The 27,871-nt window shown below is 39.6% G+C and overlaps 1 protein-coding gene across 1 annotated transcript in view; it reads right to left on the bottom strand.

Moving 5' to 3' along the window:
- The window catches only part of LOC132404836 (uncharacterized), a 58,392-nt gene that overhangs the window by 16,652 nt on the left and 13,869 nt on the right, over positions 1-27,871 (bottom strand). The window contains exons 2-4 of the mRNA XM_059989373.1: positions 23,851-24,004; positions 9,526-9,638; positions 6,653-6,755 (exon numbers count right to left, since the gene is read on the bottom strand). Coding sequence (XP_059845356.1) covers positions 6,653-6,755; positions 9,526-9,638; positions 23,851-24,004 — 370 coding nt within the window. The remainder of the gene's footprint in view (positions 1-6,652; positions 6,756-9,525; positions 9,639-23,850; positions 24,005-27,871) is intronic.

Below are 27,871 nucleotides of genomic sequence, written 5' to 3' on the forward strand. Positions count from 1 at the left end.
GTCGTTGGTTTTCCGGACTTCATCCATTGCTTGAAATGATTTTTGCTCAGATCAACCTTCCGCATCAGTTCCGATACGGCTTTTTTTCTCTCATCTCCATCTGGATATTTTTGAGCAAAGGCTGCGTGTTTATTCTAGAAATGCTTTGCAACATTTGACTTTTTGTTGTTTGCTAGTTTCTCATTGCATATTAAGCATACCGGTAAACCAGTCTCGTCAGCAGTGAAAGCAAATGAATCTGTCCACGTATCATTAAACGTTCTGTTTTCTTCAGTCACTTTTCTTTTTTTTAGAATTCTCCATAGTTGGCCTACCTTGGATCGAAAAATTAAAGAAATCGCGCACTGACGGGTGTCAGGTATTGGCAGTGGTGACGTATATTAATAGCGATAAAAACACGTTGTAGCGGTGTGCTCACGCAGTCAGTAAACTGCAGTCGAATAACTTTATTCGAACTAAACAGCCTTGCTTTTAAGCCTCCCTCAACCTGGCCCCCATGGGCGCGGATGCTGCAAAAGACCAATTATTTCCCAAAGCAACAGGGAGCCGCAGCACAGAGGTAAAAGAGCCGCATGTGGCTCCGGAGCCGCGGGTTGCCGACCCCCGGTCTAGACAAACTACTAGGGAGTGCAGAACCAAGAAGTACAGAAATAGATAGATCTTTAGTGGAATTCAGCTCCATTGCTACCCAATTAGGGCAATCAGACTGGCTGTGAAAAAAAAGACCAGAAGATAAGACAACAAATGTTAGCTGCCCAGTAGTATAAACAAAAATTAGGTAAGGCTATGCCACCCTCATTTTTAGATTTTTGAAGATAAACTTTATTAATTCTAGAACGATTATTCTTCCACAGATAGGACAAAATAATAAGAGTCTAAGGAATCAAAAAAGGTTTTAGAAATAAAAATTGGAATAGATTGAAATAAATATAAAAAATTTAGGGAGAACGTACATTTTAATAACATTAATACGACCTACCAAGGACATAGATAGAGGTGGCCATTGTGACAGACTCTGTATTGTAGTTTATAAAAGATTGGCAAAATTTTCACGAAAAAGATCTTTAAACTTCCTTGTGACTGTAATCCCAAGGTAAGTAAATTGATTGTGAACTACTTTAAAGGGGAGGTCACGAAATGCTAATACTTGTGCTTCTTTATTAATTGGGAAAAGTTTACTCTTATGTAAATTAAGTTTATAGCCAGAGAACTGGCTAAATTGATCAAGAAGTGAAAACATTGAAGGTAAGGATGTGGATGATTTGAAAGAAAAAGTAATAGATCATCCGCATGAAGTGAAACTTTATGTTCAACACCTCCCCCCCCCCCCCAGATCCCCATCAATTCAGGACAGCTTCGGAATGCTATCGCCAGAAGTTCTACAGCCAAATCAAAAAGAAAGGGACTTAAGGGGCATCCTTGACGGGTGCCACGTTTAAGGTTAAATAACTGGGATTGCTGAGAATTAGTCAAAACAGAGGCGGTAGGACATAAATATAGCAATTTGATCCAAGAGGTAAAACTTTGACCGAGGTCAAATTTTTCAAAAAAAGCAAAGAGGTAGTTCCACTCTATATGACCAAATGCTTTCTGCGCATCAAGAGAGATTCAGGAATTCCAGTTGAAGGTGAATATAAAATATTGAATAAACGCCGTATGTTTAAAAAAAGGAAGACGGTTTTTTAATAAAATCAGTTTGGTCATCAGAAATAATAGAGTATAACAGTTTCTAATCTATAAGCCAAAACTTTGGCCAAGATTTTAACATCAACATTAAGCAAGAGATTAGTCTGTACGAGGAACACTCTATTGGGTCTTTACCCTTTTTTAATAAAAGAATAATACATGCCTCATTAAATGAGGGTGGCAATTTACCATAGTTAAATGAGTCAGATAGTACTGAGAGTAACTGAGGTGAAAGAAGTGAAGAGAATGATTTATAAAATTCTACGGGGAACCCATCAGGTCCAGGAGATTTGCCTGAAGACAGTGCAGAAATTGCAAAAGATATTTCTTCTAATGATATAGGCTCATTAAGTTTTGCTTTAGAATCAGATGAAAGCGAAGGGATATTCAAAGTATTTTAAAAAAGATCAACAGAAATATTCTCATTCAGAGATTCAGAGGAATAAAGCCGCGAATAAAAATTTTTAAATATGTCATCGATTTCTGAGTGATTCGATGTAATATCCTCATTCTCCTTCTGGATCTTTGTGATATGTTGTTTAGCTTTAGAATGCCTCAACTGATTAACTAGAAAGTTACCAGATTTGTCACCATGAATATAAAAGCGACTCTTACTTTCAAGAAGTTGACGTTCAACAGGTTGAGTAGAGAGAAGGTCAAATTTAGTTTGAACCTTTCCTTCTCAATTACTAATTTTTCATATGCAAATATATCCTAGCTGTTACTAAATACTAGTACACAGACTAAATATACAAGAACTGAAGCAGCACACTGAACCGTATATAATATATAAAAGACCATAATTAGCTGTCACACTCATTTACTATGGTGTCACATTCCCTCAATTCAGAACTCAGGGTGATTATTCCAGTGTTCTTTTTAGTCACTTTAAATTCTAATCGAGTGAGCATCTGGGTTGTTTATCCAATGATAATATTGCTTGAATATATTCACTCATACATCAATATGCATCCCACGACTGTGACGGGAATTAATTGAAAGATTCGTACAGTTTGGAAGGTGAATGAGATGGTAGCTGGAGAGCCCTAATTTGATTTACAGAAACTTGATTCAATATAGTGGCATGGGACAAAACAGTCTTCCAGTTCTCTTGTGATAATATGGTTTGAGATTTCAAGGGAAACGATTTGCTGGCCTCTACTGGTGAGAGCTAAAGAACTTGTAGGTTGTCAGTGTTATTCAACAGCAAATGAAAAATAGCACAGAAAACTTAAAAATTAAACTTTAAAGTGGTTTTAACCAGTCTCCATATAAAATGACCAATATGATTAGATTGAGTAGGACCTGAATAACAGTACCTTTCTCATTACCTCATGCCCTCTCTTGGACCAGAATCAAAATCAGGTTTATTATCACCAGTATGTGACGTGAAATTTGTTAACAGCAGCAGCAGTTTAATACAATGCATAGTATAGAAGAAAAAGTAAAATAATAATAATTAATGAATAAGTACATCTTATTCAGTATAATTTATACAGTATATGTATATTGAATAGATTAAAAATTGTGCAAATAAACAGAAATACTGTATAATAAAAAAAGAGTGAGGTAGTGTCCAAGGGTTCAATGACCATTTAGGAATTGGATGGCAGAAGGGAAGAAGCTGTTCCTGAATCGCTGAGTGTGTGCCTTCAGGTTTCTGTACCTCCTACCTGTTGGTAACAGTTCCACAACCTGAAACAGTTCCTACAGACACAAATGTGGGAACCGTTTAGTGAGGAAGAAAGTTTCTGAACTCCCTCTTAATTAAATTTTAAATTTCATACCTGGACAAAAAAGATTCTACAATTGCTTTTAACATCCTATTACTTCTTACCCTTTTTATGTCAGTCAATACAACTCTGCATTACATTATCACAAAACATAACGTTACCCTTGGCATTCTGAAAATATTTTGCTGAATCTGATATCTCTCTCCTTTAAAGGCCAATTATTCGGAAGTCCAGAGCAGGAACAAAGCTAGTACTCCAAGTGTGATCGAAGCAGGGATAGATTTTCAGCTGTAGTGGATCACTCCCTCTTACAGTGAGTGGTATTGCTTCTTTAATATTCTTGCATTTGACAGCAATGTTTAAGTAAATTGGCTACATAGACCCTTAAATTTTGAGCTCCATTACTCCAAAATTAATCAGTTTAAGAAAATACTTAGATTGAAGTAAACGCCTATCTTCATGGAAATTGAACTGTCACTACTCTGAGTCATAGAAAAGTACAGCGCAGAAATGGGCCCTTTGGCCCATCTAGTCCATGCCAAACCATTTAAACTGCCTACTCCCATCAACCTGCACCCGGTCCATAGCCCTCCATACCCCTACCAACCATGTACCAAACATTGAAGTTGAGCTTGCATACACTACTTGTGTTTGCAGTTCGTTCCACACTCTCACCACCCTCCGAGTGAAGATCCCCCATCAAGCTCCTCTTAAACTTTTTCACCTTTCACCCTTAACCCATGACCTCTAGTTGTAGTCCCAGCCAGCCGGCTTGTACTTACCCTCTTTATACCCATCATAATTTTGTACAACTCTATTAAATCTCCCCACAATCTTCTATGTTCCAAGGAATGAAGTCCTAACTTATTCAATCTTTCCTCAGGTCTTCTAGTTCTGGCAACATCTTTGTAAATTTTCTCTGTGCTCTTTCAACCTTATTTACATCTTTCTTTAGGTAGGTGACCACCTTTAATATCTTTATTTTTCCATTTCAGTGTCCTCTTGAAGACCCTGACCTGGAGTTACATGCAGGCTTCAGTTCTTTGCGGGAATGGGACCTGTTCTCGGGGTTCCATGACTGGCTGTTATTCAACATGCCAAGGGTTTGGCCTGAGAGTCTCGATCGTGTTTGGAAGCCTAAGATCTCGGAATTCTGGAGACGGGCAGTTCGAGGGTCAGCGTCACAGCAGGAGACTCATATGCCATCGGGGAGGCTGGAAAATCTTTTGCTGTGGGCCCAAAGACCAGAGGTCTTTGCAATCTTTGGACACAGTGCTCAAAAAATCAACGAAATTAACATTTAACATCATAATCCAGCGAGTTGTTGTTATGTCTCCCGCCCGCTGTGAAAATGGGGGACACCTCCCTTGCCCTTGCCAGGGAGAGAGAGAACCTGTGGTTGGTCAAATGTTGGTTGAAATGTGAAGCCTTTGGGGTAACTTTGGTCTGTGTCTTTGCTATTGCTCAGCACACACTTGGGCTTGGTGACGGTACCGATGCACTTTTTTTGCCGGTGGGGGGAGAGGGGGATTGTGCTTACTGCTGTTTACGCAAGGGAGGGGGAAGCTTGGGGGGGGTACTTTGGGGTTCTCACATTTAACTGTCGCTCATTCTTTGGGGCACTTCTCTGTTTTCATGGATGTTTGTGAAGAAAAAGCATTTCAGGATGTATATTGTATACATTTCTCTGACATTAAATTGGACCTTTGAACCTTTGAAAACTTCATGCAATATTTCATATTAAGCCTCACCAGTGTCTTATACAACTTCAACATCCCATCTCCTCTACTCAATACATTGATTCATGAAAGCCAATGTGCCAAAAGCTTTCTTTACAACCTGTGACACCACTTTCAATGAATGTCAATGTTTTCTTGTAACTTAATGTTCCTCATCATTTTCTAACAACCATCAACTTCAACGCCATCAGTAAACTTGAGTGTCTGTCTATTAACAACTCATTAGTTAATAAAGAAGATGCTAGAGATCACTTCCCTCTGGAACGCTACTTGTCACTTCCTACTATTCAGTCACACTATCACCTCTGTTTTCATTTCTCTTCTGTCTCAGAACCGATGATCTAACCAGGTCACAGAGAACATCTGCAGATGCTGGAGATCGAAGTAACACACACAAAATGATGGAAGAACTCAGCAGACCAGGTAGCATCAATGAAAAAGAGTATTGTCAGCATTTCAGGCAAAATCCCTTCAGCAGGACCTAAGCAGATCATTGATTTTCACTTAACATCTTAAAAAACAAAAACGAATTGAGAAAACAGCCAGAGTTTTCTTTGTTTATTTGGGACACTATGCCACTGTTGCCAAATGATTTCAAACTAAGGTCAGTTACGTGTCATTAAAACATGAAATCAGGTGTTTCTTTTTTTTTAAATATATATAGAAATCACGTGACCATTAAGCACTGCATTGCGCTTCATGCGAACAGTTTTTAAATCGTGTCAGTTGTATGTGTGTTTGTGTTCAAAAGTAGCGATTTTCATCACTGAAAGATGGCAAGAAAAAAGCAGACAACCCAGAACTATTCTTTTCACTGTAGTTTCAAGCATTGAGGCTCAGAGATGTCAGAAACAGCTGGGAGTGAAAATGAAATGATTCCTCTGATTCAACAAGTTAGGAACAATTAAGATTTTGAAGGTATCAACAATAATCCAATGAAAATTAAGATTTGGACAATGCAATCATCAAACTCATTGTACGAAGGCAGTCCATTATCTGTACTTGGTGTCTCTGCTGATTTTGTTCATTTACAGTCAATCAAAAGAATGTGGCAGCAGACACTAGATGAATACCTCGGTCAATAACTATTAGGAACTAATGCACAGTTTTATAGTACTATAGCAGTATTTGTAATGTTCTAATTTGTCCTGTATTTTATTTAAATACCTGATTTGTTACTCAGTTAAATGTAGTGTGTCTTTTTTTTTAATATACCTTTTTAACTAATTCCATAAAACTTCTAGACTAATTGGGGCAGCTGCTTAAGTGGGCCAAAATGTACTGGTCCTGCTGTGTCTCAGAATCCCCTGTATATGCAATTGATAAATGTCTTTAACCACCAGGTTTTACGTTTGATTTCAACATTTTCCCTACTGCTGTAAAATACTTAAACCAATTTTAAGTGATGTTGACCGAAAACGCCAATACACATAGTTAGAATTGATCAGTTACATATAATCCCACTTTGAAACACCGATATATAAGCTTACATACGAGCTGAGTAGCTTGGCATGGTTCCAGCGACCATCAGAATCGGACTGTGCCTTTGTTCTTGATGTGGATTGTGAGGTTAAAGGTTGAATACTTGGCTCTATTCCTGAAATGCAAAAAAAAAGTGCACTTTAAATAATAGGTACCAAAGTTGATTAACATCTACTCTTTGTAACTTTAAAACCTACAATGAAGGCACTCTTTTCCATGTTGGATTGATAAGGTTCCTAAAGACCATCATAGTATGTTATTATGTGCGAAATATTTTTTTTTAACTTCGAAGTGAAGAATGGAACTAAAATGATGTTGACGGAGATTTAAACAGTTCTCATCAACTTATGACAATAGACAATAGGTGCAGAAGTAGACCATTCGGCCCTTCGAGCCTGCACTGCCATTCTGAGATCATGGCTGATCATCTACTATCAAAATGTTCATTTGCTTCTCTACTCTCACTCTTCCTAAAGTTATAAAAGCTCAAATGAAGGTGGCTCAGAAGAAAGTCCAATCGGGATTTCTGGGTAACCAAGTTAAAAGATGACATCAATGGAAAATTTTGTGGGGCTTGTTAAAATGATGACAGGTTTACACTCAACTTGAATAGGCCGATTTAGCATCGGTTTGGTCTACAGAATGCACTGTGAACAAAGCGTAAAGCTGGGAATTCAATCAACATGGGCGTTTAGTGCAAAGCAGAAATGTTGTTACATGTCTCTGATGTATGCAGTAATTTTCATGACCTTGAGATGACAATTATTTCAAATTTGACAAGAGCTGCAATGTTTAATACACGCCAGTGTGTAGAGAAAGAAGAACTTGCAATTGAAGTAGAAGGTTATAAGTGAAACAAATCAAGAGTACACAGTAAACTCAGTAGAATGGGTTGGGGGTCTAGAGTCAGAAAGCATGACTAGATCACACCTGGCAGACAGATCTGGATACCTTAGAAAGCTTTGGCAATGGTAGGAGTTATGAATAAACTTGCCAGTATGGTACCTAGACTCCAACATTAAATTAGGAGTGATCCTCTGTGATTTAGTTAAAGGAATTAACTTACAGCATAGTATGTAGTCTTTGGGGCACAATGTTTTAACTTAAACCATGATCAATCTAACCCTTCCCACCTATTGTCCACTGCCTATCTAAGAGTCCTTTAAATACCCCTATTGTATCAGTCTTCACCATCACTCTAGCAGTGCACTCCAGCCAACCACTACTTGGTATAAAATAAAATCTCCAACATCTCCCCTACACTTTCCTTCACTCATCTTAAACAGATATCCTCTAGTATTGGCCGATGCCACACTGGGGGAAAAATGTGTTGGCTGTCCACTCTACCAATAGCCCAGGAATCTCTTCCCTCACTTCCCGTAGACACCTGTCCAGCTCTAGGGGACGAGGTCAGCAAAGTTCTGGAAGTATTAGTAGAGAACATCAATCTAAGTGGGAAGGAATTATTTTGACAACAGTCTAAACGCTTGATACCCCTGCCTTGAACAGCATGTTATTTTGAGTCAATTTTATTTTAATTTATAAAATTCTCATTAACCAAATGTGTTAAGGGATGTAAGCTAAAATTATCTCATTGGGCTAACATACTAAGCGAAAAGCCTAGTCTTGGTTCTATAGAGTCAGAATAACATCGCATGGAAACAGATACTTTAGCCCAAGTTGTCCATGCTTACCAGGGTGCCCACCAAGCTAACCCCCTTCTTATTTATAAACTTATCCAAATGTCATTTAATATTGTTATTGTAGCTCCTCAAGCCCTTCTACTGGTCTATTATCCAATATTTTCCATTTCGCTAGGCAGTAACGACAAGAATATCTCCTATTCTGACTTAGATAAATGCATACAAGTCATCACTATTGGCAGCTAGGTTACTTGTTACTGAATAGTTGCATATACGATATATTATCAGTTCACAATGGCCCAGAGACAACACAAGGCATACCATAGAATCACAATATTGTATCAGGGGATTAAAGGTTACAAGCAAAAAAACATGCTGAAGTACAGAAATAGTACATTTAAAAAACTGTTTTGGCTGGAGACCTGTAATAAAAACAAAGTACTAGGAACCCTCGGTATCCACGCCACATCTTCGGGCATGATTCTATTCAAAAAAACAGTTTACTTTTCTTACTCCTAACTTAGTCACAGATTCTAGCAGTGTTACAAAGTAGATGTGCTATAACATCATAGATTATTGAACTAAAATATTCTAGAAGCCCTTAAATAGAGAGGATCCATTTCTGCTATTCATAGCGGTTAGCATAACGCTATCTCAGCACCAGCGACCTAGGTTCAATTCCTGCCGCTGTACTGTAAGGAGTTTGTACGTTCTCCACGTGACCATGTGGGTTTCCTCCAGGTACTCTGGCTTCCTCCCACTCGCTAAAGATGTACAGGTTAGGAGGTTACTTGGTCAAATGGGTGTCAATGGACAGCATAGGCCCACTGGGCAAAAGGGCCTGTAACCCTGCTGTATCTCTAAAAATATATACACCCATAGAAATCACAAGCACAAATTCACCAGCCCTTGAGTTTCTTCTTTCTTTACATTTAATGAACTAAAGTTATTCTAATACCTATTTTATTTATTGCGATGGCTAGACACAAGATATAGCCAAGATCTGGAAACATGACTGCCAAACTACAGGCAAAATACCATGGATGTTGGAAATCAAACAGAACAGAAAATTCAGGACAGGTGGCTGCATCTGTTGAGAGATGCACAGCGATAATGTTTAGTGTTCCAAATAAAATGTAGCTGCTTTCCTTTCCACAAATACTGAATGTTCCTAGCATTTTCTGTTTTATTGGAGAAAACAGATCTCCCTTATAAACAGTTGTTAGAGACTACATATGATACCTGTATCAATGGAGACATTCGAAGATTTGAGAACCGTCTCTTCATTAAAACAGGTCAAGCTGATGGTGTAAAGTGTCCCAGGTTTTCGATCTGTTAGCTTCAGGCTTCCATTTCTGAAATTTTAAGGAGTTTAATTAAATATACAGTCATGCTACCACCTATAAAGTGCTAAAAACATGGATTTTAATGTGAAAGAAAAACATGATGGGTATGGTGTTCTGGTAATTCATCATGCAGAAGTTGGAGACAAATCAAGCTTTCGTAATTTCATGCCTTGCTATTTTAAATTGTGGCAAATGACACACTGGGTCTCAGCGCCCACAAGTCCCATGCAGAATTAACTGCAATTATGAAAATACACCAGACAGAAAATTAATAATATGAAAGAGAGAACATTTCAGAAGAAACTATTCTTACTCAGAATATTACCAAGGTTTACGTTTTGATTATTTGATAAGGGGTTTGAGTTTGATTTCCCATGCAAAAACAGTACGGTAACATCATTTGGCATAATTGACATCCACGATTAGCACAATTTAGTCAAAATGAAATTAAATGGCACATGGATTAGTAATCTCAAAACAATTCAGTGTCCAGCATTTTCTGGTTACGTTTTGTTCTTGGGGCTCAGATCAGAATCTCAATGCCATCATCTCCAGCAACTTACTCAATGTTACATGAATATAACAGGCTGGAATCCACCAACTGCTCCGAAAAATAAACATAATGCTCATCAACATCCACCTTGATCCTTCTAAATATATTTGCTATAGCATTCTCCTCAAAGAAAAATGGATAGCTTTGGTGAGGATCAATAATTCCAAATGTTACGTACCCGGTAACTGGGTGTCTTAACCAGCAGAGAAAGAAGAATCCATTGGAGTCTGGTGGTACTATATTCAAAAGTGTTTATTAATAAAATAAGCAAATCAATATCAATAATGTAAATATATAGATAACGCACATTAGCAATAATAAACCTAAAAGTGTAGGAATAACAATAAGCAATAATAAACAAGCTCTATCGATGTCTAGGGGTAAATAAATTGTCATAGAATATAAAGTTCAGTTCAGTTCATGCGTGCTGAGGTAGATAGGGTTGTTGAGTTGTAATCGTTGGACAGAGAGAGAGAGAGAGAGAGAGAGAGAACGAGCGCGATGTAACAGCTACAGCAGTCAAACCTTCCTTTTCGTTCTTGATCCGTTGTGTCACTGTGGCCATTCAGTTATGACCCCTCTTTCCTTCAGCTAGACCATTCTTCTGTAGTGGACTCGTCACTCTGGCATGAGTGGACACACATACACAAGTCCCCACCGGCCCTGCTATAACACTGTGAGTTTAACTGACCGATCTCTTTGTTCGGTCTCCGATGCCCCACACCTTCCAGTGGGTTCCAACACTCAATCAGTGTCCATTAGTGTGTCTCCTGGTGTGTCTGGAGGGTGTCTCTCCAGACCTGACTTTTATCCCTACTCACGGGGTCTCAGCTATCAATCAATTTTGAATGACTGTGACAAGCAAACCAGCCCACTCGGGCTGTCCACTGAAGAACGTTAATGAACAGGATGGTATAAGACAAATAACTCTCGCAGAAGTCAAAATCTGGTAAATCAACAAGACTCTCTCCCCTCTCTTATCTGTAGCAGATGTTCTGGCATATTTTCTCCTCATCTCTCTCTCACATGAGCAGCATAGCAACAGCAATGGCTTGTGATTCTCCTGGGGGGGGGGAAATATGGGCAGAGCTGTTCATCCTTCATAACACAAACAATCAAAGAATCTAAGCTGACAGGTAATGTTTTAACCTCTGGAATATGACCATTTTAAATCCTCTTCTGTCAGTTTTTCCAAATGATTTACATTTTGATTGCACCTTGGCTTCCTTCTCCTAAACCCACATTTGTAACACCTCATGTTTAAAAATACTACCATGTCTTATTTATTCTGTCTTTTTCAGTCGCTTATTCAGACACAGCAAAATCCAACGGGCTAGGAGAACACAAAGTACCTCAGAGAGAGGTCTGAAACTCAAAGCACCTGTGCTTCTAGCACCAGCAGTTTATTCCTTCAGTTTACCTTACTTATAAATTATTTTGTTTTGACTAATTTATATACATTTCAATGAATTTGCTTCATTTCTTTCTTTTAGGGGCCACAGCTTAGAATCTGCTCTTCTCCAGAGGAATTACATTAAATTCAGGATACACATTTAATTACTTTCTATTTATTCTGAGTCTACTGGATAATGCCTCGAAATCCATACGCTGGCTTTTCCGCCCTGCTTCAACTAGAAATAGAAAGGGTCGTAGCGCCATCTACTGATCAACTACAAGAATTAACATTTAGCAACTCCAATAATCCAGTATCCTCGGGACTTCTGTAGTGCCAAACTAATGGATGTTACTCTTTTAATAATACAACACACATATTTAACTTTATTTACTTGTTATAGAGTAATGTAATAAATTATCCAGTAAACATGATGAGCTTAAAAGGAGCAAGAAATACATGAGCATTCTAGACTCCAGCCCTCAGTGTAGACACCCAGGAGTTGGTTGCACATTCTGTTCACATTCTTGAACCCCGACTTATACTCTGAACTAACGAGAGAGTCAAATGCCAAAATATAAAGATTTATGAACAATTGACTGCCGGGCCAGCAGAGTTTTATTGCACCTTAAAACTTATTTTTGAAAAGTGAAATTATAAAGTAATGCTTGCATGAAGTAGAATATTGCAATAACGATAGTTAGTTCGCGCTTTATCGTCGTTGCTGAGACGAGATGTCAGTGCCACTTGTTTCAGTGCAAAACAGCATACTGGCAATTCAATCACTAAAAACACATTAAGATAATGTCTGAGTTCTTTAGAACGGCACCTAAGTTACAACCGAATTAAAAACAAACAACTCTAAAATGAAAAGAAACAATGGCTGCCCCATTCAAGTATTGCACCTGCCATTGTTGTAAAATACAATGATCAAAGTAGTATTAAGAATTAAAGCTGAAGTTTAAAAAAATAAAGAGCTTTGAAATCAAAGTGCCTATGGACAATGGGGGGGTGGAGGGGAACATTTTCAGTTGCACAACAGCCCTGGGGAAAGAAAGCTCTTCTTCAGTCTGGATGTCTGTACAGTGATGTTTCTGTATCTCCTGCCGGAAGGCAGGGAACTACTGGGGTGGGATGAGCCTATCATGATTTTGTGTAGACAGCGTCAATTGTAGATGGTTTCCATATCTGGTAGTTGTGTCCCAGTGATGTTCTGTGCAGTCCTGATCACTCGTTGAAGAGCTTTTTGGTCGATCTTGTTGCAGCTAGTGTACCATGCTGCCATGGCGTAGGTCAGTATGCTGTCAATTACACATCTACCAGCAGGAGTGCTCTCCTTAAACTTCAGAGACAGTATAGGCACTGCTGAGCCTTCCCTTCTGTTCAGGAGGTGTTGGTGGTCCAAAAGAGCTGCTCTATGAGGTTCACTCCCAAGAACTTAAAGCTGGAGACCCTTCCACTGCTTCACCATTTATGAGTATTGGAGGTTGTTCTTACCTCTTGATTTCCTGACATTGATAATCATTCCTTTGGGTCTTTTTTTGATGTTGAGTGAAAGGCTCTGGTTATTGCACCATTCAGACAGTTTCTGCACCTCCTCTCTCTATGCTGTTTTATTGTTATTTGTAATGAATCCAATCACTGTGATGCTATCTGCAAATTTGGTGACGGAGTTGGTGGCGCAGTTACGGGTGAAAAGAGAGTAATGGAGTGGGCTCAGTACACATCCCTGTGGTGTATCAGTGTTCAGGGTCAGAGAGGTTGATGTGTACTTGTCTAGTCTGACTGTCTTTGGTGTCACTGTTTGCAAGGCAAAAGACCTTTGCTTTATATTCAATGATGGGCCTGATGCCTTCCCACACATCAGGAGTTAGTGGTGTTAATGAAGTGTGTCTCTATCTGTTGATGGTATCCATTTGTCTGTCATGTGCTGTGTCGCTGACAAAGGCGATTATGGTCTTTCCATGAACACGATTGTTCTTGGCAACTTTTCTACAGAAGTGGCTTGCCATTGCCTTCTTCTGGGCAGTGTCTTTACAAGACAGGCGACCCCAGCCATTATCGGTACTCTTCAAAGATTGTCTGCCTCATTTCTGTGGTCACGAAACCAGAGCTTGCTCACGTGACCATCCACCACCTGCTCCCACGGCCTCACCTGACACTGACTGGGGGACTAAGTAGGTGCTACACCTTGCCCAAGGTGACCTGTGGGCTACCTTACACCTTCTTTTGCAGAGATGAAAACCCACCCCACCTCCATTTGTATCTGTACTTGGCGGTTTCAATGCCTTTTAAAGTTTGACTTGACCTCACTGGATGCTGCAAGGTCACTGGATCTGTAAACAGTAGCCTGAGCCCTGTGCAGGTTCCGAACTTAGCTGTTCAGCCGTGGCTTCTGATTCAGGAATAGACAGGTGTTTTTATTGCTGGTGACATTGCATTATTCGATATAGTGCATGACATGGAGGTGTATTCTTCTAAGTCCATTCCACAATCATGCTTGGATACCTTTCAGCAAGTATTAGACTACATAGAACTAGGGTGGCATGCTAATGTAGTGGTTAACACAACGCTTTGCAGTACAGGATTCAATTCCTGCCACTGCCTGTAAGGAGATTGTACGGTCTCCCCTTGACTGTGTGGGTTTCCTCTAGGTGCTCCAGTTTCCTCCCACAGACCAAAGACATACTGGTTGGTAGTGTTACGGATTCAGCAACAATAAATATGTGTGAGGCAGGGTTTTTTATAACAAATAAAACATTTATTAAACACTGAAAAACAAACCCCCAAAAGTAAACAAATCACTAACGTAACCGGAAATCAGCTGCTGTGCGGCAGCTTAAACAGTTCTTAAAGCGATGAAGCTTAAACAGTTCTTAAAGCGATGTTGCAAAAACAGTTCTTCAAAGTAGTACTGCAAAAGTTCAAAATGCTTACAGTCCATTAAAGGAGAGACTTTTTAGATGATTTAAATCCTCTTTCACGTCGTGTTGCTGCGGTTCCCAGTCGAACTATACTTTTCCCCAAAGAATTTACGAAGATGACAATGTAACGGCTTAAAGGCACTGACCGTTCCTTTACAAAACTGTACCCAAACCCTGTCTGCTATTTGCAGGGGTTACCAGAGGGACAGCCAACGAATGCCTTCCGAATGAGGATGAAACAAGGTCAAACCTGTTTCACCGTCGAAATCGACTTCCCTCGATCTTTTAGCTCCCGAACTCCGATCTTCACTCTCCACTGATTTTTAAATGGCAGTATTATAAAGAAACTGCCGGCAATGACCTTTTAAACTTTAGGCATTAAATAAAACTCCACCTTTCAACCAAACTGCATCATAATATTGGACCACGGAGTGGCATGGAGTCGAAATGGCAAATCCAGCCACGAACTTTATACCCTGAAAAAAAAACCTGTCACATGACGTCACTCCACCATCACAGGACCAGTACCTTAAGTCCAGTATAGCTTCAACACCACTGTCACGTGACAAGTACAAGATACCCACGGGTACGTAACCATATAACCATATAACAATCACAGCACGGAAACAGGCCATCTCGGCCCTCCTAGTCCGTGCCGAACTCTTAATCTCACCTAGTCCCACCTACCCGCACTCAGCCCATAACCCTCCACTCCTTTCCTGTCCATATACCTATCCAATTTTACCTTAAATGACACAACTGAACTGGCCTCTACTACTTCTACAGGATCCACACAGCTATCACTTTCTGAGTAAAGAAATACCCCCTCGTGTTTCCCTTAAACTTCTGCCCCCTAACTCTCAAATCATGTCCTCTCGTTTGAATCTCCCCTACTCTCAATGGAAACAGCCTATTCACGTCAATTTTATCTATCCCTCTCAAAATTTTAAATACCTCAATTAAATCCCCCCTCAACCTTCTACGCTCCAATGAATAGAGACCTAACTTGTTCAACCTTTCTCTGTAACTTAAGTGCTGAAACCCAGGTAACATCCTAGTAAATCGTCTCTGCACTCTCTCTAATTTATTGATATCTTTCCTATAATTCGGTGACCAGAACTGCACACAATATTCTAAATTTGGCCTTACCAATGCCTTGTACAATTTTAACATTACATCCCAACTTCTGTACTCAATGCTTCGATTTATAAAGGCCAGCGTTCAAAAAGCCTTCTTCACCACCCTATCTACATGAGACTCCACCTTCAGGGAACTATGCACTATTATTCCTAGATCTCTCTGTTCCTCTGCGCTCCTCAATGCCCTACCATTTGCCCTGTATGTTCTATTTGGATTATTCCTGCCAAAATGTAGAACCTCACACTTCTCAGCATTAAACTCCATCTGCCAACGTTCAGCCCATACTTCGAACCGGCATAAATCTCCCTGCAAGCTTTGAAAACCCACCTTATTATCCACAACACCTCCTACCTTAGTATCATCGGCATACTTACTAATCCTATTTACCACCCCATCATCCAGATCATTTATGTATATTACAAACAACATTGGGCCCAAAACAGATCCCTGAGGCACCCCGCTGGTCACCGGCCTCCATCCCGATAAACAATTATCCACCACTACTCTCTGGCATCTCCCATCTAGCCACTGTTGAATCCATTTTGTTACTCCAACATTAATACCTAATGACTGAACCTTCTTAACTAACCTTCCATGTGGAACTTTGTCAAAGGCTTTGCTGAGGTCCATATAGACTACATCCACTGCCTTACCCTCGTCAACATTCCTCGTAACTTCTTCAAAAAATTCAGTAAGGTTTGTCAAACATGACCTTCCACGCACAAATCCATGCTGGCTACTTCTAATCAGATCCCGTCTATCCAGATAATTATAAATACTATCTCTAAGAATACTTTCCATTAATTTACCCACCACTGATGTCAAACTGACAGGTCTATAATTGCTAGGCTTCCTTCTAGAACCCTTTTTAAACAATGGAACCACATGAGCAATACGCCAATCCTCCGGCACAACCCCCGTTTCTAATGACATCTTAAAGATCTCCGTCAGAGCTCCTGCTATCTCTACACAAACTTCCCTCAAGGTCCTGGGGAATATCCTGTCAGGACCCGGAGATTTATCCACTTTTAAATTTCTTAAAAGCGCCAGTACTTCCACCTCTTTAATTGTCATAGGTTCCATAACTTCCTTACTTGTTTCCCACACCTTACACAATTCAATATCCTTCTCCTTAGTGAATACCGAAGAGAAGAAATCGTTCAAAATCTCTCCCATCTCCCTCGGCTCCACACATAGCTGACCACTCTGATTCTCTAAGGGGCCAATTTTGTCCCTCACTATCCTCTTGCTTTTAATATAACTGTAGAAACCTTTCGGATTTACTTTCACCTTATTTGCCAAACCAACCTCGTATCTTCTTTTAGCTTTTCTAATCTCTTTCTTAAGATTCCTTTTACATTCTTTATATTCCTCGAGCAATTCCTTTACTCCATGCTGCCTATATCTATTGTAGACATCCCTCTTTTTCCAAACCAAATTTCTAATATCCCTTGAAAACCATGGTGCTTTCAAACCTTTAACCTTTCCTTTCAATCTAACAGGAACATAAAGATTCTGTACCCTCATAATTTCACTCTTAAATGACCTCCATTTCTCTATTACATCCTTCCCATAAAACAACTTGACCCAATCCACTCTCTCTAAATCCCTTCGCATCTCCTCAAAGTTAGCCTTTCTCCAATCAAAAATCTCAACTCTAGGTCCTGTCCTGTCCTTCTCCATAATTATATTGAAGCTAATGGTATTGTGATCATTGGACCCGAAGTGCTCCCCAACACATACATCTGTCAGCTGACCTATCGCATTCCCTAACAGGAGATCCAACACTGCCCCATCTCTAGTCGGTACTTCTATGTATTGTTGCAAAAAAATATCCTGCACACATTTCACAAACTCTAAACCATCCAGCCCTTTTACAGAATGAGCTTCCCAGTCTACGTGTGGAAAATTAAAATCTCCCACAATCATCACCTTGTGTTTACTACAAATATCTGCTATCTCCTTACACATTTGCTCTTCCAACTCACGCTCCCCATTAGGTGGCCTATAATACACTCCTATCAGTGTTACTACACCTATCAGTGTCACGGTAGGTTAATTGGTCATTCTAATTTGTCCCATGATTAGGCTAGGGTTAAACTGGGGGATTGCTGGGCAGCGTGGCTCAAAGGGCTGGAAGGGACTGTTCTGCATTATATATCAACAAAATAAAATTATTTGTGAAACTGGAGTGGCCAACAATGTGCAGTAATCATTCAGAAAAGATGCCAAAACCATACACTCCTATTATATAGAAGTAATTTTTTTTTAAGTGTTTACATCCGCCGTTTGTTAGTCATCATTGTGAGGGTGGTTAAATCGTTGTTAAGATTTGAGCACTCCTAGCATCCTCCCAGCACTGACTTCAGAGAGATCCCAGTGCAAGAGAGCTTGCTCTCAGCTAAATTAAGTTTTCACATCTATGATAGAATTTGTTGAGGACAAATGACCAGATTCTCATTTTCAACAACTGGTCGCCCAATGGGACAACAGCTTACAGGAAGAGAAACAGGGCAGTAAATCACCAATTTTTTTCTTTGGACTGAATGAAAATATTTCCTCCCACTCTTGGTCCTTGAACTCCACTCCTGCTGCTTCTGCTCAGGTCAAGCTGAAAGGAATTGACAGGAGGGGTGCTGAGAGGGAACACTGATTCAGAGTAAGAGATCAAGACAGAGGAAAAGAAATTTCTTCTTTCAATTGGCCGTGAATTATTGGAATTCCCTCTAATAAGACATTTTTCCCACTCCACCATTTTTCATGAAAAAATAATTTTTTTTTAATAAGTGGAAAAAGCTCTCATCTCTTTCCCAAATTAAAGTGGAGTTGGGGGGCAGGGGGAGTATGTGCAGGTAAAGGTTACTGAAGGCTTCAATGGGATATAATTACTACTATACTAACTAAATACTGTTTTTTAAACAAAAATACTATTATCTTCTAAACTAATATTTTAAAAGAACAATACAGTACTGTCTAAATCTAATTGAAATGCATTCATAACCTATGAAAAGGTTGAATGATGAATGGAAACTAACATTAAATTCCCAAAACAGCATTTCACTTTTGGATGTGCAAGAGCAAAACTGACAGACCCGTGGGGATTTTATTTAGTGTCCAACTCTAAAACAGAATCACCAACTTGTGATTCACCTGTGTACCTGTGCTCTCAACATCAATCAACCAGCACAGGGATGTGGCTGTTAAAAGAATACTATAGAACAGCTTTAAAACCTTTAGTCTCCTACCCTTTCAGCATTCTAATCACAGTGCCTTCATCTGCTCTTCCATCTGTACCTTGCGTTAGATTAGACTGTATAATTGTTATTTCTTTGCAGTTTAAATTTTTAAATAATTACCTATGTACCGGTATATAAAATTTTTCAGTATGTTTTCTAGTTGTCAGTATGTATCTGATTAGTACAAGTTTGAATGGAATGTTTGCTGTTGGCTTGCTGTCTTTTTCCTTTTTTGTTCTTTCCTGCCATCATCTTCTTTTTCGCTACTCTCCTTCCCCAATTCCTTCATAGTGGCCTTAAAACGATTATGAAGCATCAAGTTTTATGCTGTATTCTTGATTTCTGAGAGAACCTCAGATCAAAACCACCAAAAATCAAACACTTCTCAAGGCACTTTCCCCTGTAACTGCAGAAGGGAAAAAACGTGTCCTCTTACATTTTCTCTTCCTACCACCCGAGATCCCAAACAGCAGTGAAACAGAGACTCGCTCGCCTTTCTTCCCAATCCCATTCACTGTAATCAGTTCTCACAATGTGGTTTCCACTACACTGGAGAAATCTAAGAAGCGCTAGGTGATCGCCATGTGGAGCATCTCCACATTCTTTAGGGGTGGCCATGAGCTTCCTGTTGCCTTCTACTTTATTTCATTATCCTGCTGCTAATTGGGACTCACTTGTTTTCTCTTCCAGTTTTGACAAAGTGCCATTGACCTGAAATGCCAGCTGTTTCTTTTTCGACAGGTGCAGACAAACACAGAGGGGTTTCCACCACTTCCTATTTTTATTTCAGATTTCCAGTATCTGCAGTATTTTGATTTTTGAAGCAGAATGAAGAATTTGGCCAGGTTGCATTTTAGTGCATCTGTGTGAAGAACATACTAATACTAATTCTGACAGGCAGTGCTAAAAATTCGGGCCAGGTCAGAGCATCTCTGCGGCAAGAGTAACAGAGTCAAGGTTACAGGTCGATGACTTCTCTTCAGAACTGCTGTATTTCAGTCATATTTCCCACATTACATCTTTTTTTTTAGATATGAAGTATAAAAATATATGGCCACATTCATCCCCTTCATGTTCAGTACTCTGTTCCTACTGTAGCATTAATTTTCTCCTTGCAAAGGTATCTGGAAAGAGGGAACATTAATTCAGAATAAGGAATCACCTATTCAAGGCAGATGGAAACAAATTTCTTCTTCCAGTGGGTCATTAATCTTTGGAATATAACAATATATTTCTATCTCTACCATTTTTCTTGGAGGAGAGATTTTTTGATTAATTTTGTCATTTTTGATTAATTTGCACCTTCTGTGAGGAGTACTAGTGAATAATGCAACCTAGTCTTAGCACTCCAAGGACAACGCGAGCTCACTCCTAGGCTGCCCACTTTCTTCTCCAATAACCACATCCCCTCAGAATTGTTATTGCTTTTCCGATGATGCTCCCTTTGACACATTTCATTATAACATGTTAGACCCAACAATAACACCATCCCTTTTAGAGATGAAAAATACTTGTATGATTGTACTGTGTTGGATTCTATTATTTAAATCTAAAGTTCTTTTTGAAGTCAGGAACGAGGCTTAAAAACTCATTGCTTCACGATTATGTCAGAAGAGCTGATAGAACAGAAGGATGATGAAACAAACATGGTCAGAGGGTTTTACTACTGTTACGAAGGTGAAGCAACTCTGAGGGGCCGAAGGGTACAAAGTCGCCCCCTCCTTTTTGAGAATAGCAAAATCGCTATTATTTCAGGTCTGAGACCCAGGAAATGAGAGAGAGACATCCAGAATACACAAGGTTTGGAATGTGTCCTGACATCAACGGAACGGAACCACTGATAACAGCCATTGTCTCTTGGAGACGGAATTGTGTATTGAGTACTGTACTATTCATTGAAAACCCTCAGGGGACAACCAGAGTGGTCTGGTTGAGGGATTGCATCATCCCAACCTGATTGACATCTGAGACCCCGTGAGTAAGGATAAAAGAGGGGTCTGGGGAACAACTCCTTTAGACGCACCAGGAGAAACACTAGAGATCCCGTGACAGCGTTTAATAGCGACAGCTGGTGGGGGCTCGTGTGCGTCCTCCCTTGCCAGGGTGGCAGCCTCATCATGGAAGAACAGTTTAGCTAAAGGAGAGGCCACAAGTGAAAGGCCACGACAAAGAGACTCCTGACGGATCGAAATCATAAAGGAAAGCTGGCAAGTTTTTCTCCAAATCTCTCTCTCTCTCTCTCTCTCTCTCCAACAATTGCAACCCAGCGGTCCCCAAAGGCTGCAGTCTGTATGAACTGAACGAACTATATATTTCCATCCGACAATACATTATCCCCTAAACAACGATAGAGCTTATTTCTTATTATTATACCCGCACGTTTAGATTTAGTATTAACAACATATATTATCTGTATATTTGCATTGATATTATTTTTGTATATTTTTACTAATAAATACTGTTAAAAATAGTATCATCAGACTTCAACAGACATCTCTATCTTTGCTGGTAAGTAACCCAGTTACGGGGTTCGTAACACCACTTGAAGAAGAGAGCAACTGTAGATGGTGCCTAGCCTAAACCCAAAGTTAAGAAAAATACCATTCAAATCAATAGATAAGGGTGAACCAATTAGAAAGCAGTTAGTCAATGCTGCAGTAAAAAATAACCAATGACACTCATTCACTTAAAGAAGTACAGAGAGGTTTTCAGAATTATACTTTGTACAGACAATTGAGGAATATTGCATATAAAGGGCAATTAAAATACAAGCAGATAATGAATTGTTAAACTGCAAAGAAAATGGCAATTAAACTTGAGTAGGATCCAACAGCTAGTTCTTATTAATCTAGCTATTTCAAAGTCACTTACTCTTAAAATACCACTATTGCCTGTTATGCATCCATACACGTACACTATTTACTAATTTGAAGTGTGCTTTCCTAATTGAAATTTTAATAAAGGAAAATGTAATTCTAATGAAACAATAAACACAATACATCCTGATCAATCAAAAAGGAGATATTGAACAAATGAGTCAATATCTGTAAAGGGAGAAAGGAGATCACCTCTTGGCAAATCATTTTGTATGAAATCTTAATGATGACTTCTCTTACCAATCTTATAGAGTTCTCAACCAATTTGCAAACAATCTAATACAGCTTTATTGAGGGAAACATCAGGAGTGTTGATGAAGGCAAGAGTGTAGATGTTATCTACATGGATTTTAGCAAGGCCGTTGACAAGGTCCTGCATGGGTGGGGTCGCATTAGGGTTGATCAAGGTTCAGCCACTTGGCGTTCAGTAAGAAAGATTTGATTTTGGCTTTGCGAGAGAAGCCAGAGTGGTAGTAGATGGTTGCCCCTCTAACGGAGGCCTGTGGTGAGTGGTGTATTGCAGTGATTGGTGCTCTGTCTGTATTGTTTGTCATCTATGTCAATGATCTGGATGATAATGTGGCAACTTGGTGAGATCAGCAAATTTGTGAATGACACCAAGATTGTGGGTGTAGTGGACAATGAGAAAGACTGCCAAAGCTTGCAGCAAGATCTGGAGCAGCTGGAAAAATGGCAAATGGAGTTTAATGCAGACAAGTGTGAGGTGTTGCACTTTGGGAGAAGCAAAAGCAGGACAGGATTTTGCTGTGAGTTGTGGGTTTTGGTGAAGAAAGAAAATGGCTGGAGTCGCTTAGCACTTCCAAGCAAGGTTGTTTATTCAGTGTGTCAAAAATCCAACTTAGCAAAAAGAAAACTGCTAATATTACAAAAAGTCATCTACCAGAACACACAATTATAGTTACATACTATTTTGTCCTGTGTGAACTCCTGGCAGCTCAATCTATCCCTCTCTCCTACCAAGAGCCATCCACCCTATTCTTTTAGCGTCAGGACATACCATCTTCAAATAGCCTCAAAGTTAACTGACACATGAATCAGAATATGATGCATCCCACGATGTAATTGCAATCATACTACAAAATAAACATAAGTATCTACTTCAAATACAGTATACAAGCATGTACATATCATTTCCACATGCACATTGCTAAAGAAATGGATTATTCCACCATGTTTGGCAGGAAAGGCACCATAAAGCCAAGCTATGATAAAAATAGAGAGAGGAGGAAGACATTGAAATTTACACACTCAATGCAATGACAAGGCAGTGTGCATGTGAATGCATTTGCTGCGTGCTGCCCCTCACAGATTTACACAGGGTAGAGTTGGGCATTGGGAGTGTGGTACAACAGAGGGATCTGGAATACAGATCCACAATTCCTTGAATGTGGCATCACAGGTAGAGAGGGCCATAAAGAAAGCTCTTGGCACATTAATCTTCATAAATCAAAGTATTGAGTACAGGGGATTGGATGTTACGTTGAAGAAGAATAAGATGTTGGGGAGGCCACTTTGGAGTATTACATGCAGCTTTGGTCAGCTACCTACAGGAAAGAAGTCAATGAGAATGAAAGATCACAGAGAAAGTTTACAAGGATGTTGCCAGGACTGTTGGACCTGAGTATTAGAGAAAGCTTGAACAGGTTAGGACTTTATTCCATAGAGTGTAGAAGAATGAGGGGAGATTTGATAGCAGTGTATAAAAGTATAAGGGGTATTAGATAGGGTAAATGCAAGCCTGTTTTCTCCCACTGAGGTGGAGTGAAATTAGAACTAGAGGTCATGGGTTAAGGGTAAAAGGTGAAATGTTAAAAGGAATGTGAGGGGAAACTTCTTCATTCAGAGGGTGGTGAGAGTGTGGAATGAGCTACCAGCATAAGTGGTGCATGCAGGTATGATTTAAACATTTAAAAGAAATTTGGATAGGAACATGGATGGGAGTAGTATGGAGGATTATGGCCTAGGTGTAGGTTGATCATACTAGGCAGATTAATAGCTCAGCATTGATTAGATGGGATGAAGGTGCTGTTTCTGTGATTAGTATTCTATGAAACTCCTCTACTAAGTCATTACCTTACCTTGGCAATAGGAATATTTCATCTTCCTTCCTTCCTTTTACAAAGATAAGGAGAACACATTCAAATATGGAAAACAGATGTGAATCCCACTCAATTTGGAGGGTAGTAGAGTTTTCCACTTCCAACTGCACATCAACACGTTGTTCTGTGACTCCTGTAACATACAAGATTAATAATTGAGCTTAGCTTAACTTTTTCAGATTCCAAGTTTATAAGACAGGTATGGAGCTGAGGAGTTGTGGTAAATACTCCACTTGATCACGTGATCACCTGGGGTCTACAAGCACACAAGAAGACTTAGTGACCTAAGGCAAGAATTGTCTTACATTGAAAACCTTCATACACCACGTCTTTCCTCCTGACACCAACGTTAAATCGCACTTCTACTAATCGTGCATAAACCAGTTCTAATTGTTAATCACTTCACAGCAACCCCTTTACACATACTCTCAGGCTCAATGCATGTTGCTGAGCTCAACACCATTCTCTACTTTCCTCCGGAATTCTATCATCTCACAGTATGCCAGTTATCCATCACCTACTTCAAAAGCCAAATATTGTAATTGCTGAAAATCTCTAATGACAACAGAAATTAATGGAAGTATTTAGTAAATCAGACCACATCTTTCGAGAGAGAAATAAAGCATCTTTATAGCATTTTACCACCCAGGCCAGAGATCCCCATCACCCAGGTCACGCTCTTTTCTCTCTGATCCCAGCAGGAAGAAGGTACAAGATCCTCAGGACTCACACCACCAGGTTCAAGAACGGTTACTACCCCTCAACCATCAGGCTTTTGAACAGAAGGGGACAACAGCATTAATTTTATTTCTGGCGTTCCCACAGCCAATAATTTCACTTTAGAGGCTAATTATCTTGTTAACTCATGCTTTCATTTTTATTGCTATGTATTTATATTTACATTAGCACAGTTTGTGGTTCATTGATCCTGTTTACAGTTATTGCTCTATAGATTTTCTAAGTATGCCCCAAGGAAAAAGAATCTCGAGGGTGCATGTAGTGATGTGTATGTACTCCGATAATAAATTTTACTTTGAACTATGAACTCCTTCCTGCTCCTCTGGTAAAGTATTTGTTTCACTTGTTGAAGATTTACATTTTAATCATTGGGATAAAATTGAGCAAGTATGGCCCTTTCTAAAACTGCCACATTTACTCAATTTTAATGATCACAGCATATGGCGTGACTTTTAGTACATCATAACCTTGGGATAATTTTAAAAAATGTTAATCATTGATATCCCCAGGAATGTTCTATTTGTTTCTTTGTTCAAATCAAGGTTTGAAATTGTAATAATTTCCCAAGTATTGACAAAAAGAAAAACATTACAAAAATAACAGAATTTCTGTGATCATCATTGTATCGTAAGGATTTGACTGACAGCTTGAGTGTTCACAATGGTGCTGGGCCTTTGACTAATATCAGAAAGTCTGTAATTCAAGATTCAAAAACTTTGTCATTCTAACCATATATCAGCTCTGCAGGGCAGAATGAGACAGCATTTCCCAGGAGCAGTGCAATCATAACAAACACAACACTAAATAATAAACACAACAATAAATAGTAAAACACAACACAACAGCCACATGTCAGTTAAAAACAAGTTATAAGTGTCCAGTGCAAGTTAAAAGTCTCCAAAGCAGAGTCAGGTGGAGCAGCTATTTAGCAGTCTGACTGCCTGTGGGAGGAAGCTGTTTAGTAGCCTTGTGGTTTTTGTTTTGATGCTCTTGTAACGTTTGCCTGATGGCAGAAGAACAAACAGTTCATGGAGAGTGTGTGAGGGGTCTTTAATGATGTACCATGTCTTCAGGAGGCTTCTGAAAGAGGTCGTGGACAGAAGGTAGGGAGACCCCAATAACCTTCTCTGCTCCCCTAACCACCCTCTGCAAGGCTTTTTTGTCAGCAGCAGTGCAGCTGGAGTACCAGGTTGTGATGCAAAAGGTCAACACACTCTCAACCACGCCTCTGTAGAATGTAGTTGTTAGTGGGGAGTGATGCTTGTTTAAGTTTCCTCAGAAAGTGCAATCTCTGCTGGGCCCGGTTCACAATCCCAGTGGTGTTCATGGACCAGGAGAGACTGTTCGAGATCTGCACCCCAAGGAACTTGACGTTTTCCACTCTCTCCACTGTGGAGCCGCTGATGCTGAGGGGTGTGTGCTCGGGCTGAGACCGTCTGAAATCGACGATCATCTCCTTGGTTTTGGTGATATTAAGCATCAAGTTGTTGTCACTGCACCAGCTCTCTAGGTGTTTGACCTCCTCCCTGTACATTGTTTCATCAATATTGCTGATGAGCCCCACTACTGTGGTATCATCAGCAAATTTAATGATCAGGTTCTCCTTGAATCTGGTTTTGAAGCATCTGGGGACAATGGCTTGACTAAGGGAGATGTTGAAAATGTCTGTCAGGACATCTGCTAATACATCAGCACATTCCTTGAGCACACGTCCAGGGATGTTGTCAGGACCTCCTGCTTTTCGTGGGTTAACCCTGGCAAGGGTCCTCCGTGTTTGCTCTGAATCAATGATTGGAGCCGGCTGGTCAGATGGTAAGAAGGGACTGGCTCTCCCCTTTGCTGTAGTGTTTGATACTTCGAAGCATGCAAAGAATTTGTTAAGCCTGTCTGGAAGAGAGACGTCGCTGTCATCAGTTTTCTGCCTGATCTTGTAGTCTGTCAGAGCTTTAATTCCCTGCCACATCCGTCTGATGTCACCTGTGTCACAGAAGTGTCCATGTATTTTGCCCGCGTAGGCCCTTTCCGCTTTCCTGATCGCTAGTGAAAGCGCAGACCTGGCTGAGCGAAGTGTACTCCTGTCCCCCGATCTGTGGCTGTGTCACGGACCTTCAGTAGTGAACGCACCTCTGTTGTCATCCATGGCTTTTTATAACCACGTGCAGAGAAGGTTTTCATCACAGTGACATCCTCCGTGCATTTGGCTGTGTAGCTGATTACTGCCTCCGCAGTAATGTTCAACAAACTGCATATAGAGAACAACAGAGTGAACCCACTGACTTCAAAGATTCAATCCCTTTTAAGATAGAGCTTTAAATAGAATAAAATTGGAGGTCTATGGGGAAACAGCAGGTGAATGGGATTAATTAGGTCTCTTCTGAATACCCAGTAAAGAGGCAATATGCGACAAACCTTCTTCAGTGCTCCATGAATCTAAATAAAGCAAATTTACAAAAAAATATGGAAAACAGTTTACCCAAGAGGCAACTGTATAATGTTTCAAAAATTACCATCGCGTTTGCTTTGATTACAATACCTAAACTTGCATTTATATAATATTTTAACCATTAAACATCCAAGCCACCTTTAGGAGCGATTATCAGACAAAAATCAACACCAAGCCAATAATCTGATAATGTGGTAGGTAACCAAATGTTTGGTCAAAACTGTAAGACAACTAGATAAAAATAATCATCTGCAGCGGTTCTAGTAATCAAAAACAAACCTTTTCATATATAGATAAATGTATTTTTGATATAATTTTGAGGATTTTTCTGTGCTCTCACCCATCCTTTAAGTATTGTGAATACTAGCATGCAGCATTCTTAAATATGGTCTAACCAGGTTTAGCACAGCATTCCCTTTTTTCCCAGGTTTTTTTTTTAATTTTGAGAAATAAAAGTTTACTGCTTAGCTTGCTTATTTTTAAAAAATAACTTCAGTACTCTGTGGCACAACTTTTAGTGATCAGTGTATTAGTATTCCAAAATTCATTTATTCCTGAACTTGTAACTTTCATGTCATAAAACATCATTCAAAATGTCCAATTGCATTCAGCAGTTTATTTCTGCTGAACTTCATTTGCTAATTCTTGGCTCATTGAGATAATTCATTAACTTCGGAGTCAGAGGGACGTACAGCACAGAAACAGGCCCATGCTGGTCAAGGTGCCTCATTTGCTAGAATTTGGCCCCTAACCTTCTAAACCTTTCCTGTCCATGTGCCTGTCCAACTGTCTTTTAAAAATTATCATACTTGCCTCAAC

The sequence above is a fragment of the Hypanus sabinus genome, chromosome 14 (genome assembly GCF_030144855.1).
Source record: "Hypanus sabinus isolate sHypSab1 chromosome 14, sHypSab1.hap1, whole genome shotgun sequence".
NCBI classification, from domain to species: domain Eukaryota; kingdom Metazoa; phylum Chordata; class Chondrichthyes; order Myliobatiformes; family Dasyatidae; genus Hypanus; species Hypanus sabinus.